Here is a 16686-nt window from a genome sequence, read left to right as displayed (position 1 = left end):
AAGGAACAATTTTAACACATGGTTTATCAGCATACCCCATCTGTATGCTGGTCTCTCGCTCCACCGGTTAGGGCCTTACCATTTTTGGGTCAAACTGATGTGCATACTTTGTTCCTGCCTTATAATATAGCCTCCATAATGTTGTCAGAATAGTTTCTCTATTTACTACACAAAGTTCAAAACCTTACCATGGTGAATATAATTCTTTACAATCTGGCACTTGTGTTCCTCCAGCTTTAAATCCACACATTACTCACTCTGAATTCTAGCTGATCTACTCACTATACCCTAAATGCTTCATGTACTTCTATGCTTCCAAGAGCTATCTTTTGCCATTCCCTTTGTTTAGTTAGTTCTAATTTTCTAGACTGTCCCTATTCTTTACTCAGGACCAAAGACAACTGTTACCTTCTTAGGGAAACTTTGCCATCTTTATCCTTCCTCTCCCACACCTTGATCTGCTCTTTCAATTGTGTACCCAAGGGTCTTTAAAGATACAACTTACTCTTCAGCACTTACTGTGTTGAGCTAGTCATTTGTGTCTCTGCCTACACTGTAGCATCTTTAAAAGCATGGGCCTCTCCTTCATTTCACAAATATTGTTGACAACAAGTGACTGCCTGTCATGCTCCAGGCAGTTTGTTAGGTACTAAGGATATGGCAGTGAATCAGACATGTAAGTTCTCTGCTCTCATTGAGCTTTTATTCTACATGGGGCAGGCTGGGGAGAGGAGAAAGTTGGTGAGAAGCAAGAAAAAGATAAGAAATGCATCATGGCAGATAATTTTTTGTTTTATTTATTTATTTATTTTGAGAGAGAGCGAGAGAGGGACAGAGAGAGGATCCCAAGCAGGCTCTGTGCTGTCAGTACAGAGCCCGAAGTAGGGCTTGAACTCACGAACTGTGAGATTATGACCTGAGTTGAGATCAAGAGTTGGATGCTCAAGGGACTGAGCCACCCAGGTGCCTCATTAGAGATAATTTAAATAGAGTGCTGGAAGGGGAAAGAGGAAGGTACAGAATAGGTTCTTTGGACTTGATGGCAGGGAAGTCCTCCCATTAAGCTAGAATCTGGAAAGACAGAGAAGAGGGGCCCAGCCATGCAAAGCCTAAGGAAGCCATACTCCAGATGGAAAGAACAGCTAGTATACCCAGTCACAAAGCAGAAATGAGCTTAGTGTGTTAAAAAAATACGAAGGACAACAGAGTTGGTGAAGTGGAGTTGGCACAAGACTGGGTCAGAGAAGTGGGTAGGGGTCAGATGGAATGGGGCATGGTAAGCAAGAGCAAGAACTGTGGATTTTCTAAATGTGATGGGAAACGGTTTAAGCAAGACAGTGACAGACATTTTGGCAGAGAAGGGTGAAAAGGGTGGGTGGGGAAGGACTGGAGAGAGGCAAGAGTGGCAGCAGGGAGCCCATTAGGCTCCTGTAGGAATCTGAGCAAGAGGTGAATGGCGGCTTGGACTAGTAAGGTAGCATGGGAAACAGTAAGTGATGGAGGGATGTGTTCCTTATTCTTCTAATCTCAGAGCCTGGTACTATGCTCAGAACATGATGCAGTCTCAGCAAATATTCTCAATGCATTAAAACAAAGTCAGAGACTTTCACGGATGGGCAATAATTATGCACTCCTGCTTTAATTATGTCCTATATCAGACACTACTTTCTCTAAAATACTCAGTCTAATCTTTCTGGTGTAGCATCTATTACAGAAGACCTAGATAAATATTAAAGGGGCAAAGTAGTGATGAAGGCAGCATGAATTGAGGAATAAAAATGGGAACAAATATCGGTGTTCAAAGACACCAAGAGGCACCAATCTATCTGAGAGAGGGCTCACGTGGAGTAGAGGGAAATCAAATTAGGTTGGTTGAGAGTGGCCAGAATTTGCCAAAGGATGCAACATAACAAAAGCAGTACTTAGTAACATTAGAAATCTGCCAGCAGACTGCAGAAAGGAAGACCAGAGTCATAGAGGCTAGGTCAGGAGATGAGGACCTAAATGAATGTGATGCCCATGGGAATGTTGAATAAGAAATGCTGATGAATGGACACAAAAAGGGGAAGGCTGAAAAAGATGAGTCCGAACTGGCTCGGGTCTAACCTAGGTGATCAGGATAATGTTGGTACTACTGGAAAAAAGGAATATTCACTATGATAGAAAGAAATTAATTTTGTTTTAGACACACTGAAGTTTGAAGTAACAGTGAGACACACAATTATAATCATCTTTATAAAGACATGAATTAGAGCTCAGAGACTCTAGATAAAATACTTGACTGTCATCAATATAGAAACGATAACAGAATGTCTGAGGGCAGACGCAGGAAGCAAGAAAGGCGACAGCAGAACACTCCTATGTTTTAGACAGTAGAGTAGGAGAAAGAATTCCCACAAAGGGAACAGAGAAGAAGCAGAGCCAAAAGGACCTGGATATTATGAACCAGAAAGATCAGAAGACGCTAAAAAAACAAAACAGAACAAAACAAAACAAAACAAAACAAAACAGAGCCAGAAAATGATCTTTTGAGGAAGACTTCTTTCCAAGAAGATACTTACAATAAGTAGAAAGGCTGAAGGGTTGGACCAGATGGTATCTATATATTTTTTTTTAATTTCTTTTTAACATTTTATTTATTTTTGAGACAGTGAGATACAGAGCATGAACAGGGGAGGGTCAGAGAGAGGGAGACACAGAATCTGAAACAGGCTCCAGGCTCTGAGCTGTCAGCACAGAGCCCGACACGGAGCTCGAACTCACGGACCGAGAGATCATGACCTGAGCCGAAGTCGGCCGCTTAACCGACTGAGCCACCCAGGCGCCCCAGATGGTATCTATATTCCCTAGATGATAGAGTGTCAAATTATGTAAAAAAGTCATCAAATTGATTACTGAACATGTCGAGAGTATTAAAGAAATTATTAAAAGTTAAAATTGTAGTGAAGTATCACAGATTGGGTTTAGAAAACAAAACAGAAGTTAGGTTTTGTGTTTTGTTGTTAAATTAAAGCAAGACCATCTACTAAAATAAATTTTATATTGGTACGGTAAAATAACTGAGGTGAACAAGAATTAGAATTTATTAAGACTCTGATTTTTCAAATCTGTAAGTGAATAATTAGAGATTTTTTATTTTTTTTCCCTGAAGTTTTCAAGAATAATCTTAAATCATATCCTACATGAAGCTAAGAAATTTAGACCCTGAAGACAGAAATAAAGCAATATTGGCAAGGAACAGGAAGCAAGCACAAAAAAAAGAGAACTTCTTCAGTGCAACAAGAAGGAAATGGTGGCTTACTTATGTAGAAAAAAGAAATGTTTACATCATGCTTATATTCACTATTCGGCAAACAAGTACTCAATATAAACTACGTATACTGTGTTGGGGCTATCAAGATGAATAAATGTCTTTCTTCCCTTCAAGGGATTTACAGTCGTAAACACAATGTTTATAATATAAAACACTTTCTGGGGCGCCTGGGTGGCTCAGTCAGTTAAGCGGCCGACTTCGGCTCAGGTCATCATCTCTCAGTCCGTGAGTTCGAGCCCCGCGTCGGGCTCTGTGCTGACAGCTCGGAGCCTGGAGCCTGTTTCAGATTCTGTGTCTCCCTCTCTCTCTGACCCTCCCCCGTTCATGCTCTGTCTCAAAAATAAATAAACGTTTAAAAAATAAAAAAAAAAACAACATTTCCTTATTTTATTTAAGAATGAACTTGAATAATGTGATTTACTTTTTAACCATCCCAGTTAGGTTTTTGTTGATCTCACGAGTCTCAATTCTTTTGGCTGAGACAAAACAACAGCAACAACAATACCAAATCGCCCCCACCCCCGTTGCAAGAATATACTCTTAAATGTGTACGGAAAAACTCTTCCCCAAGAACTCTGGTTAGGAAAAGTGCTTCGCTCTAAATTTTAGGAGACAACAGCAATAACATAACAGGAAGAAAGGCCCTCTGAATTCGTCCGATGTTTCAGCTTGTAATCTTACGTTTATAGATGAGACTAAACTACCAATTTATAGATGTTTTTGCCTGTTTAGTTCAGTTAACAGTTCTTATAAAACCAAACATCCAGCAGCCAAACTAAATTATGGTTTGGCCCATGTGGTACGGTATCATGGTCCATCAATACTCACCAAATGGGACACCTTGACGGATCCGTCACAATTGGAAGGTTCCCCTTTCTCTCTACTTTCCAAAATCTAGACAGAAAAGACAACTTGTAAAAAAATCAGTGCATTTCTAATTGGAAAGGCCAAACAGAGAGTTACCTACCATCCTAAAAATGGTATGAGAACGACTGCTTCTTTGATTCATTTTCGTAATTCCATAATGTCTGTTCTCTGTAAAAAGGGAGTCATGTTTCAGGTGTGTATATTAAAATCAAAGAAAAATACTGACTTTTTTTTAGAGTGAAAAGTGTGATTTAAAGCCTATTCAACTGAATAGTTTTTACAAGTGTTTTGGAAAAATACAGTATAAAGTCTTACTCTCTCCTTTTGTGATCCACTTCAAAGCCATTTCTGATGTATAAACAACTTCCTCTGTGAGATCAGCCACATATACATTCCTCTGAAACAAGGTTAAGAATAGAGAAGTCACTAAAAAGTTGCATCTCACAAGAAGGTGTGAGCTAGTATAGAATTCACATGCAGAAGTTACAAATGGAAAATGGATGAAAATAACAAGTAAACTATGATATGTACAATTTATTTCTGTACCAAATTCTAACCTGATACTTCCATTTTGCTCTTTTTTAGGGGGCACTTACACCAAAATATCACGGCTGTCAGTGTTTAAAAACGATACATGTTGCTCATATGCTATCTCTATAAACACTTAAGAAACAAAAAAATAAACCATACAAATAGGAGACAGTTTAAAAAATACAGAAACTAAAGGTAAATGTTCAAGAACATGAATCCCAATAAGCAAGACTATTTTTAGAACCACACTAACTCTGTTACTCACGTTGAAGTCTTCCCGAATTATTAAAGGCTTCATTTTTTGAGTGTCACAGAGTAAGTCTGTAATGGTTTCATTGTATATCTCCATGTAAGACACGCGTAAGAGAAATTCTCTGTCAGGAAACTAGCAGAAAAAAATATGTAAAACATCAGAGGTCATCCATTTATGAAAACCTAATACTGAATACTTATGTGCTAATATTAAATATTAAAACATTCTGAGAAATTATCTTTGTAAAGCAAACAACAAACAAAACCTCATGTCGTTTCATATCCACAATAAACACAAAAATATAAAAATATGTTTCAGTAATAATGAAAAGTATAGTATCAAAGAATTAGAAGAGGAGAGTGCCTGGTCCAACTCTCTGAACTCAAAATAAAACCTACCAATGGATGTTCAAATAAGAACATTAAAAATCATTAAAATAGTAATGAAAAAACAAACCTAAAACCAGCTCTTAATTAACTAAGTTGCTTATTCTGGCCTTCTGCTTTCCTTGTCTTTTTTCTACATCTACTTTTCTGTTTTTTTTTTTTTTTTTTTATTAAAAAAATTTTTCTTTAACGTCTATTTATTTTTGAGAGAAAGCATGAGCAGGGGAGGGGCAGAGAGTGAGAGGAAGACAGAATATGAAGCAGGCTCCAGGCTCTGAGCTGTCAGCACATAGCCAGATGCAGGGGTAGAACCCACCAACCATGAGATCATGACCTGAGGCAAACTTGGACGCTTAACTGACTGAGCCACCCAGGCACCCCTCTCTGTTCCTTTATAAGCACTGGTAGCAGGGAGCCTGGGTGGCTCAGTCGGTGGGCATCTGACTCTTGATTTTGGCTCACAGTTCATGAGATCGAGCCCCTTGTCAGGCTCTGTCCTAACAGTGTGGAGCCTGCTTGGGATTCTCTCTCTTTCTTTGCTCCTACCCTCACTTGCGCACATTCATTCCCTGTCTCAAAATAAATAAATAAACATTAAAAAAAAAAATCACTGGTAGTTAAACAAAGACAACGAGGAGCTAACCATTCTGGTAAGATTTTCCTGTTTCTCAACACCCACTTTTTGGTGTGATTATTACTGTTTCAGGATTCAAGGAAAAGAATGAAAGAACTTTAAGCTCTACATAGTAAGTTTGTGGGGAAAAAAATGAATCTGTTATGCCTTCTTTACCCATGGCTAATTAAGAGATAACTGTAAATCTACTTCCTTTCATCACTATAAGAAAATATATTAAGGTTTTCATCCTATTATTACTACTTTTCCCTTTATGTACCAGAAATTTACCTAAGTTATTTACCTTTTTAATTTTTTGGAAAATGTCATGAATTGCCCTGGGTATTACTCCCAAATAATCCTCTGAACCCATCATGGTATATGTTTTTCCTGAAGCAGTCTGCCCATAGGCAAATATGGTACCTGTAAAAACAAAACACACACACACATGCAAAGATTAAAAATGAATCTGTAAGATGTGAAACTATCAATACTTGAACAAAGAACCAATACCAAAATATTTCTACAATGAATACAAACCATTGTAGCCTTGTATGGCAGAATCTATGATTGGTACTGCTATTTCTTCATACACATTTTTAGTAGTTTCATTACTATGAAAGACGCGATCTAAAAAGAAAAAAACAGATACACAGAAGTTAAATCAAACAAACCACACAGAACCTCACACAGAAAAAATACAAGTCAGACTTCTCAGCTATTCTATGTGCTTTTGAGAGTCAGCAGGGCACAGTGGCTGAATACAGGGTTATCGAATCAGACTCTGCAAATCTGGTTCCACCATTTATAAGCTGCGTGACTTCGGGCAAGGCGGTTGATGCCTTTGTGCCTCAATTACCCAATCTGTAAAATGGATATGAATTCTCTTCCTCATAGAATTATTGTGAACCTATAGTCAATACTTAGGAAATATGAACTATTACTACTGAGAAATTTTAAGGTTTATAACATATTTAGCAAGAAGACCTAGCTCAAACTAAAATAAGAAATGCACACATATGGAAGAAGAGACCTAACAAAGCTGAAATGTTACAAGGAATGACCAGTTGGCTGGCTGCTAAAGGAGGCTGGGTTTAGAGTACATTTGTACTGATGAATTCACTAGTCTAGGATGTGGTTCTCTGCTAATTTTGTTAGCATAATTAGCACATTAAAAATGGACTACTCTTTCAATGGTAGCCTCATATTAAAAAGCTCACAAGAAATGCATTTCTAAATCAGGAGGGAAATGCATCCACGTGCAATGAGAAATTCAGTGATCACATGGTTTGCATCACGACAACACATTTGCCCTGTTGGCAGAGCTCTATGGAAAATCAAAGTGCCATCTGAAGGCTGCTTAGGGGTTATGATATCAGAGCAAGGACAGATGGCAGGATAATTCAAATCTTAATGCCATTTGCTTTAGATAAGTGGATAAGTCCAAATCCACGATGGGCATACATGGCTACAGAGAACCCATAGATCATGAGTCTGAATGCTTGTGCATCCCTCTCTCTTGGTTTTATAATCTCTGGCATTTATTGTACTACCTTTTTAAAAATTATGTGAATACTCTAAAACAAGTCCTTTACCAGAAATTGTTTTCTCTTCTTTACATCTTTGCTCCAAAACCTTTTATGATGGCTTTCTAGCTTAATGCTAGTTCAACATCCTAACCATTCTTACTCCCAGAGTTGTTGAGAGGGCCTCAGTGTTGCCCTGAGGTGCCTAAATGACAGCATGCTAGTGAGTCTGACTCTTCCATTTGCTAGCTGTGGGACTCTAGGCTTATTTCAGTTACTCTGAAATGGAAAGGCACCTACTGTATAGTACCTACCACATAAGCTTGTTATGAGGATTAAATGAGTTAATAAATATGACATGCTCAAAACTGTATCTGGCACAGTGTCAGCAGTAGACCCATATTAAATCAATATACAAATCAGCTGAGTCAACGTTCAGGGCCTCCATGACCCTCTGCCCCAGTGTTGGTGGTACCATTTTAGAAACCTAGACTAGTTATGTCCCACTATAAATCTCACAAAGCTTATGCTGTCACAAATGTAATTACTTGTTTAAAGTCTCTCTCTCATCATATGAGAAGTTCCACAAAAGCAGGGGTAGGTCTTTGCTGTATTTTAGCAGACAAAGAAGGAATATCTTCACTACTTATTCTTTAAAGAATTTTCTTAAAAATAATTGTGGAAAGTATATACTAAAATCAACGATCTTAAAGATGACTTGATATCAAGCAACATATTTTAGGCTTATGGGGTTTTAGGCCACAAATACACTAATGAATAAGAGGAAAAAATGTTAGTTTCAACCTTAAGGCACTATGACTATAACTGCATTTTTAAAAATATAATTTATTGTCAAATTGCCTAACATATAGTGTGCTCTTGGTTTTGGGGTAGATTCCCGTGGTTCACTGCTTACATACAACACCCAGTGCTCATCCCAACAAGTGCCCTCCTCAATGCCCATCACCCATTTTCCCTTCCCCCATCAACCCTCAGTTTGTTCTCTGTATTTAAGAGTCTCTTATGGTTTGCCTCCCTCCTTCTCTGTAACTTTTTTTTTCAGCTTCTGTTCCCCCATGGTCTTCTGTTAAGTTTCTCAGGTTCCACACATAACTGCATTTTAAATAACAATTTATTATCTTATTTATCATACATGATAGATGAACAATTTTTGAGTTTTTACTAACGCAGTTTATACAAGGCCTCGTCTGATCTTTAATGACAAATCCAGTATTATGGATAAGCCTTTTGTAGTCCTAATAGGAAAAGGATAATATATTAACTTTTGATGCTATTATAAGCTTACCAAAATTGAAGGATTTACTGCCATCAACTTGATAAATAGCATTATTGTCAGTTTTCCAGTAAATTTGGGTATCTCCTCCAAGAGCTTCTTCTCTGAAAGAATAAAAACACTGCATTTTAGTAAAACTGGTCATGGAATTCATGTCATATGACAGATAATTTAAAAGATTCTGTCTTCTGAAAAATATTTTATTTTAGTTAATAAATAAATTTATTTATTTTTAAATGTTTATTTTTGAGAGGGAGAGACAAGAGTGTAAGCAGGGGACGGGTGGAGAGAGAAGGAGACAGAATCCCAAGCAGGCTCCAGGCTCTGAGCTGTCACAAAGCTTGACGTGAGCCCCAAACTCACCAACTGTAAGATCATGACCTGATCTGGAGTCCGACGCTTATCTGACTGAGCCACCCAGGTGCCTCTTCTGAAGAATATTTTAAAAGATAGTATTGGGGAACCTGGGTGGCTCAGTCAGTTAAGTGTCGGACTCTTGGTTTCGGCTCAGGCCATGATCTCATGTTTTGTGAGTTTGAGCCCCATGTTAGGCTCTGGGCTGTTGATATGGAGCCTGCCTGGGATTCTTTCTCTTTCCCTCTGTCTCTGCTCCTCCTGCTCTCTCTCTCTTTTTCAAAATAAGTAAACTTAAAAAAAAAATAGTAGTATTGACTTATACTATATATGAGAAACATGGAAAATCTGCCTTTGAGGGGCCAAGACTTTTAAGTGGGCCAAGACTTTTAACTCCTGCCTTCTCATGGGAGTTTCCTGGTGAAGTTCTTCATTTCTACCCTCCTACCTAGTACTGGTTGCTGAAAAGATACATTCAAAATGCAACTCTGATTATGTCACTCTTGCTCACAACTTTTAAAAAACATCTGAAATTCTTAACATGGCATACTAGATCTGGAACATGTTTATTTCTCTCTTCAACGTCATCTTGCTCTAAGTTCCTATACATGCCTAACTGCATATCAGTTCTGACTGCATATCAGTCCCTTTCAAAAATAAGAGATTAAATATTTTGATTGTAACATAATGGTCTTCTAATGCACTAAGTAATGAGATATTTAAAAATAGTAAATTCCTCATTTATTAACACCTAGTGATATTTAACAAATATTTCTCAAACACAAAATATGTTAGTATTCTGGAGTGAGGGCCACAGATCAGAGAGAAGCAAACACTTCATTTCCCCCCCTTCTTTTTTTCTCTGTAGCATGACTCCTGTAACATTATGTCAACTTAACATTCTGTATTTTTTACTTTATTTTCTGTCTGCCCACTAGAATGTAGATCCACAGGGGCAAGGATGGTAGTGTCTGTGTAGTAGAGTACACTGTACTAAAAAAAAAAAAAATCAGTATTGATAAATATCAGCCATTCAACGTTCTGAATGTTGAATTCAGTCATTGACTGAAGTCTTGAGTGCCTTTGAATACAATGCAACAAGACAGACTAGTCCTTGCTCTCAAGAAGTACACAGTAATAAGGGAGAGGCAGTTAAGTGCAAAATGACAGATGAGTACAAATAAAAACCTTTCCGATACGACTTCCTTTAAGGAGTGGGGTGGGGTGGGGTGGGGAAGAGCATACGGGGAGAGGCAGTGCAGGGCTGGCGTTGAGGTCTTTAACGTTGGCGAGCCTGAGTTAACATCTAAAAGACTCCTACAGCTGGAAATTGTCTTATAGATCTTCCGATCCTTCCTCTTGGTCACTACCAGATAAGGACACCGTGGCACAAAGCGGGTAAGAGGCCGAGATACCAGGCAGCAGGAAGGAGCAGCGAGGACTCACTCTGGGGCTCAGGCCCGCGCCAGAGGCCGCAGCTGGGACCCGGTCTCGGTCTGGCCCACCTACCTGCTGTTGAGCGGCCGGACCCGCACACACACCGCGACAGCCCCTTCCTCCGCCATCCTGCCAGGCTAGATCCCAGGGAACTGGCACAGTTGTTCAGCGTCCCTTCTTCTGAGAGCACCGGCCGCCCCGCCTTTGAGTTTAAAATTTCCCAAACTCCGCGTCTGATTGAGCCGCGGCCTCGTGACGTCATGGGTTGTTCCACTGCGCTCGGCGCGGGGGGCGCGAGGCCGGCGGCGCGTCCACGGGTAAAAGGTGGAGGGGGGAATAAAGGATCTGGAAGAGAGTAGGGTAGGGAGTCACAGAGAGGAGATGCAGGAAGCAGGCGGCGAGCGTCTGTTTTGGCTGCAGCGGAGAGAACTATTATCTGCTAAAAGTCACTGAAGTGCAGGCAGCTGTTTACAAACCTCACCCCTAAAGAGTTTGCCGTGTGTAGGAAAATAAGGCAGATATTTTTTTTTTTTCACAAAGAGTTAAGACCTTTAAATCCACCAACAGAATTAAGAATCTCCTAACAGCTTTTTAAAATTAAAAATACCTTAAAAGACAAGAATTGAAAGTCACTTCGCTGCCCCGAAACGTAAGAATCTTATTGTGCTCTTTAGAAACTCTGAGTTTTACATTTTACATTTTCCTTTTTCTTTAAACTCCTATTTCCAATGGCTGTGAGTTCCTAAGAGGAGCTGTTTTGGAAAGAGAATTATTGAACACTGGAAAAACTCTTTGAGTAATACGGTGAACATTTATTAGCAAGAGTGGGAAAGTAATTCTAAATAATTCTTTCCTGGAAATAGTGCTATTTTCTTTTTAAAAAATATGTATCATAGTAAAGTGTTAACATTTTCTTTAAGAGTGATTTCATTCCCTTTGGTTGGTTTAAGGAGCTTCAGGAATTATTCCCTTTCCCTCACCAAAAATATGACCGGCAGTTACTAGTAATTTATTATTTAGAGGAGTAGAAAATTCTAGTGATGTAATAAAACTGTTTTGGGAGTAAATTTGGCAATATCAATAAAAAGTGGAAGATATTCATGCCCTTTTTACAGGCAATTCTGCTTTTAAGAATTAATTTATACATGTATTTGAAGGACTGTGCAAGGATATATGTATGTGGGTTGCAGGGTTGCTTACAATAGCAAATGGCTGAAAACACATTAAGTGCCAATAAATAATAAATCTGAGACTAGTTAAATGGATGGAATATTATCAATAAAATGAAATGCTATGTAGCTGGTAAAAAGAATGATATAGCTCTTAATATGTACTTTAGAAAGCTGTTCAAGGTGTTTCATTAACTGATAGAAACCCAAGGTGTGGAATTGTGTACACAATATGATCCTCTATGATATTTTCAAAGGATATTTATGTGTCTAGATATGCATACATAATTTCTGGAAAGATACACAGAATATACCTAATTTCCTTAGAGAGGGAGGATGAGTTAGATAGTAGATCTACCTTCCACTGTATAATATTTTATAATTAATAATATTTTAACCATGCAAATATCTAGTTGTTAAACTTGGAAAAACTAGTTAATGGAAAAAAACAGTAAATAAGAATGAGTTTGAACATTCAGCTGTGAGCTAGTATAGGTTACTCTTTTTTTTATTTTTTATTTTTTTTAAATCTTTTTTTTAATGTTTATTTTTGAGAGAGAGTGAGTGGGGGAGGGGCAGATGCGCGCGCCCACACACACACACACACACACACACACAGAATCTGAAACAGACTCCAGGCTCTGAGCTGTCAGCACAGAACCTGACATGGGGCTCGAACCCATGGACCATGAGATCATGACCTGAGCTGAACTTGGACACTTAACTGACTGAGCCACCCAGGTGCCCCTAGATTACTCTTTTTTAAGGGCTAAACCCTGATGATACTTGGCTGCACCTAATAAGACAGAGTTAAGAAAAATATATTTTAATTGCCTTTTAAAAAATGGTGGTGAAATATTGCACATATTTAGCTGAAGGGAAGGAGCCTATAAAGATGAAGAAGGGACATGCAATTAATGAGAGAAAATCTCTGACAACACAAAGTGGGGTGGTTCAAGAGCACAGAGGAGGATTTGCCTTTCAGAGTTGTGCTTGTGATTGTGGCCATGCTAGTCTTTGCTGCCATCATCACAGCAGCTAACATTTAATGAGATTTACTATGTGTCAGGTGCTCTGGTGTATGCTCTGCATGCAGTTTTCCATTTAATTTTCCAAATATGTTCATAAAGAAATACTTATTGAACATCTACTATGTGTCAGATGTAGTTCTAGGATCTTATGATAAGAGGAGGTGCCACTTTTTTTTTGAAAGAGCACTCATGCTCGAAAGAGCACTCATGCTCAAGAGAGATGGGCAGAGGAAGAGAGAGAATCTTAAGAAGGCTCCATGCCCATCGGGGCTTGATCTCAAGACCATGAGATCATGACCTGAGCCAAAATCAAGAGTGGGACGTTTAGCCCACTGAGCTACCCAGGTGCCCCAAGGAGGTGTCACTTTAGATGGGATGCTCAAGAAAGGCCTAGGGAGGGGACTTTTGAGGTGAGACTTATATGAAAAGAATTAGCCATGCATGGGAGGGTAAGGATACCTCTTTTATTTGTCTCAGATAGAGGGACAAGTGAGTCAAAGAACTCAAGGCTTGTACAAGTTTGTCTTGTACATGTCTGAGGCATAAAAAGAAGGCCCCTGTGGCTGAAACATTTTGGGCAATGGAGAGAGGTATGTGGGGCCAGGTCCTGTGAAGTCTTGTGGGCCATGATAAAATGTTAGGCTCTTATTCCAATGGTGAGGGGAATCTAATGGAAGGTTTTAAGGAAGGGAATAAAAAGGGATTCCCTAATTTATTCAAACAAGATTTTTTTTTTTTCTATTTCACTATGAAAATAGAAGCAGCTAGAAGACACTTTGCGTTGACTCCTGCCAACCTGGTTACCCACCTGCTTGTCTGTGCCATTTACCTCATCCTCCAGATTGTAACTATGTGAACATCCTCTGTCTTCCACTCTGAAAATCTCTCCATGTTTCCTCTAGATCCTGCCCCTTCTGGCTTAATTTCTCTCTGTCTGATGTTGTCATTTTCCCTTCTCTAATAAATTGGTCTTTAGCAAACATTTGCTTTAGTTTCTCCCATCTTGGACATCTAATATTGGACAGCAAAATTAAAATTTTGCTTGGACAGCACAATTAAAATGTCTAATACCAAATTCATGATCTTCCCCTCAAAACCTGGTGAATCTGCAGTTTTCCACAACTCAGTTAATGGCAACTCCACCCTTTGTGGTTACCCAGACCACAAACTATGGAGTTACCATGCTCAACTTCTTTTCTCTCAGAGTCTACATTTGGTGTTCCTGAAAATTCTGTTGGGGCTACTTTGACAATATTCCAGAATATGGCCATTTACTACAACTCCTGCTATCCATCTGGTCCAAAATACCATCACCTCTTACTGAACTCATCTCCATGTTTCTAGCTTTGCCCACCCCCACTACCAGCCTATTCACAACAAAGCAATTTGAGTGATCTTTTACAAATATAAGTTAGGTCATATTAATTCTCTCTTAAGACCCCCAGGGCCACCCCCAACCCCAATTTTTCTCAGAATGAGATTACAGTCTCAGCTATCTCCCTGACATGATACTGCCCCTTGCTACCCCTCTGGCCTTACCCCCTACCACTCTCTTTTTTGCTGTTTCCACTCCAGGCACACTGGTCTCTTGACAGTTTCTTGAATAGTAGCCAGGCTCCCTCTCTCTGAAGGCCTTTGCACTGGCTGTTCTCTGCCTGGTAGGCTCTTACCCTAGATATCTATGTTTTCCTTCTTCATTTAGATTTGGTATCTGCTCAGATGTCACCTTCTCAGAACTCTGTATAAAATAACAACTCTCTTGTCTGCTACTTCTCTTTCTTTGTTCTTCTTTTAAAAGGTTACTTAAAACTTTCAGAAATAATATAAGTATTGATTTATGTATGTATTATTTGTTTCCTCTCACTAGAGTGTCAGCTCTAACTAGTGGTTAGCAACATTTTTGTTTATACTTTACCTGTGCATCTAGAAAGAGACTTAGAAGGGTGCCCAGGTGGCTCAGTGGGTTAAGTGTCTGACTCTTGATTTTGACTCAGGACATGATCTCAAGGTTAGTGGGTTCCAGCCCCACATGGGGCTCCGGGCTGACAACACCTAGCCTGCTTGGGATTCTCCATCTCCCTCTCTTTCTGCCCCACCCCTGCTCATGCGTGCACACATGGCTGCGTACTCTCTGTAAAAAATAAATAAATAAAAAAAAGAGAGAATTAGAGTATAGTAAACATTCAATTAAAAACTTGTTTATTCAATCACTTTATAAGTACTTATTAACAATTTCTGGGAAAGCTGCACAGAGGACAACTAATCTCCTTTGGAGCAGAGGCCTGTTAGAAAGTATACATTTCATTGTATACTATTTCATAATTATTAATATCTTAATTAATGAATATTATTTCTTTCACTTTAAGAAATTAGCTAGTAGATAAAAACTGTATGTAAAATAGTCTACTCATTCAGGATTGGTTTTAACTAGTATAGACTACTTTAAATTATGAAGATGCTAGGCTGTATCAAATAAGATAAAAAAGAGTTAAGGAAAAGCTATGTTTTAAATTGGTCAGGAAAGGCAAAGAGATTTGTTAAAAGTTAAACTGAGACATATTAAAAATTTTGACAGTTTATTTGAGCAAAAATTGATTAAAACCAGGCATCCAATCTAGCAGATAGAAAGGAGCCCCAAGAAGCTATACAAAATGAGACTGATAGGCAGAAGGAAGGGGAACAAAGAAGTCATACTAGGCAAAAAAAAAAAAAAAAAAAAAAAAAAAAAGCAGGGTAGTTATTGAAAAGTTACTTTCCTTCAGAGGATGGAAGGGGTTTATCAGGCAAATTACCTAATCAGTACCACATTAGGTGATTCCTGATTGATTGGTTTAAGATTCCATTTCTGGGAGAGCTGAAACAGTAATTAAGTCTCAGTTTGGTTATGTGAGGCTTGACATAAATGACTTTATTTTGGGCCTTTTTTTTTTTCTTTTTTAACAGATTAAACAACTTGTCTGAAATTATGGAACTTCTGGAGAGACAGGCTTCAGATTTGGATGCATATCCTTTCTCTGAAAGGTACTTAAAAGGTTTATTGATTAATTTTTTTCTTACCTGGAAAGTTAACACATGCACGTGATGAAAACGTTTAAGTAGTACATGAAAAATCACAGTGAAAAATAAACCTTGCTACATCTGATCCCCAGGGTGCCGTGCCATTGTCATCCCAAAGGCAATTTTGGCATTTCCTGAGTGTTCTCCCAAATTAATCTATACATATGTACATATGTATTTTTTCCTACATTGTATATCTTTTTACAAAAATACTTGCTGTACATGCTGTAGTGCACTTTGCTTAAAATGTGATCTTTACATAAATATTTGCATTCAGTTTAAGAAGGTAAAGTACATTTTTGAGGCCTGTTAATTGCACACAGTTCCATGTTGATACTTAAGTTACTGTTTTGCCCCCCAAACTGTGTTTATTTCTGCTGAAGCTGCAGAGGGCACTGTAATCCTTCTAAAGCATGGCATAGCCTTGAATAGTGTTTTGTAGTTCTAGAGTGTGGTGCAAATTTTAGGATTCAGAGAAGCTTGTGATATTAGAAATATGCATCAATTCAAATTATTCTCCTGTCCTCATTTATTTTATGCATTTCATATACAATTAATTACAGTATATATTTACATCATGCCATTCCCTTCAACAGGAGTACTTTAATTTCCAAAACAGGAGTCTTACCTTTAATTTTGCTATGTAAGTATTTGTAATGATCACAGACATAGTATCCTTTTCATTTTAATCATGGTTACACAGGATTTCTGTGGCATCATGGAAACAGCACTGACCTGCGTCAGTCCAACTCCACTCTTTATAAGCTATGCTACAATACCAGAAAATCATTTACCTTTATGATTTACCATTTTTCTCATCTACAAAATGAGGAAATTGGCTAAGAGAATTTCTAA

The 16686-nt window shown here is 38.4% G+C and overlaps 1 protein-coding gene across 4 annotated transcripts in view; it reads right to left on the bottom strand.

The window, feature by feature from the left end:
• Positions 1–10765, bottom strand: part of CENPE (centromere protein E) — a 79256-nt gene extending 68491 nt beyond the window's left edge. For all 4 annotated transcript variants that reach the window (XM_042935783.1, XM_042935782.1, XM_042935784.1 and 1 more), the window contains exons 1-8: positions 10647–10765; positions 8796–8887; positions 6504–6593; positions 6268–6386; positions 4977–5096; positions 4496–4577; positions 4281–4348; positions 4142–4207 (exon numbers count right to left, since the gene is read on the bottom strand). In XM_042935783.1, coding sequence (XP_042791717.1) covers positions 4142–4207; positions 4281–4348; positions 4496–4577; positions 4977–5096; positions 6268–6386; positions 6504–6593; positions 8796–8887; positions 10647–10702 — 693 coding nt within the window. In that variant the 5' untranslated portion in view covers positions 10703–10765. The remainder of the gene's footprint in view (positions 1–4141; positions 4208–4280; positions 4349–4495; positions 4578–4976; positions 5097–6267; positions 6387–6503; positions 6594–8795; positions 8888–10646) is intronic.
• Positions 10766–16686: the final 5921 nt, after the last annotated feature.

The sequence above is a fragment of the Panthera leo genome, chromosome B1 (genome assembly GCF_018350215.1).
Source record: "Panthera leo isolate Ple1 chromosome B1, P.leo_Ple1_pat1.1, whole genome shotgun sequence".
NCBI classification, from domain to species: domain Eukaryota; kingdom Metazoa; phylum Chordata; class Mammalia; order Carnivora; family Felidae; genus Panthera; species Panthera leo.
The sequence above is the reverse complement of the archived record's forward strand: the minus strand, read 5'-3'. Positions and strand labels throughout refer to the sequence as shown.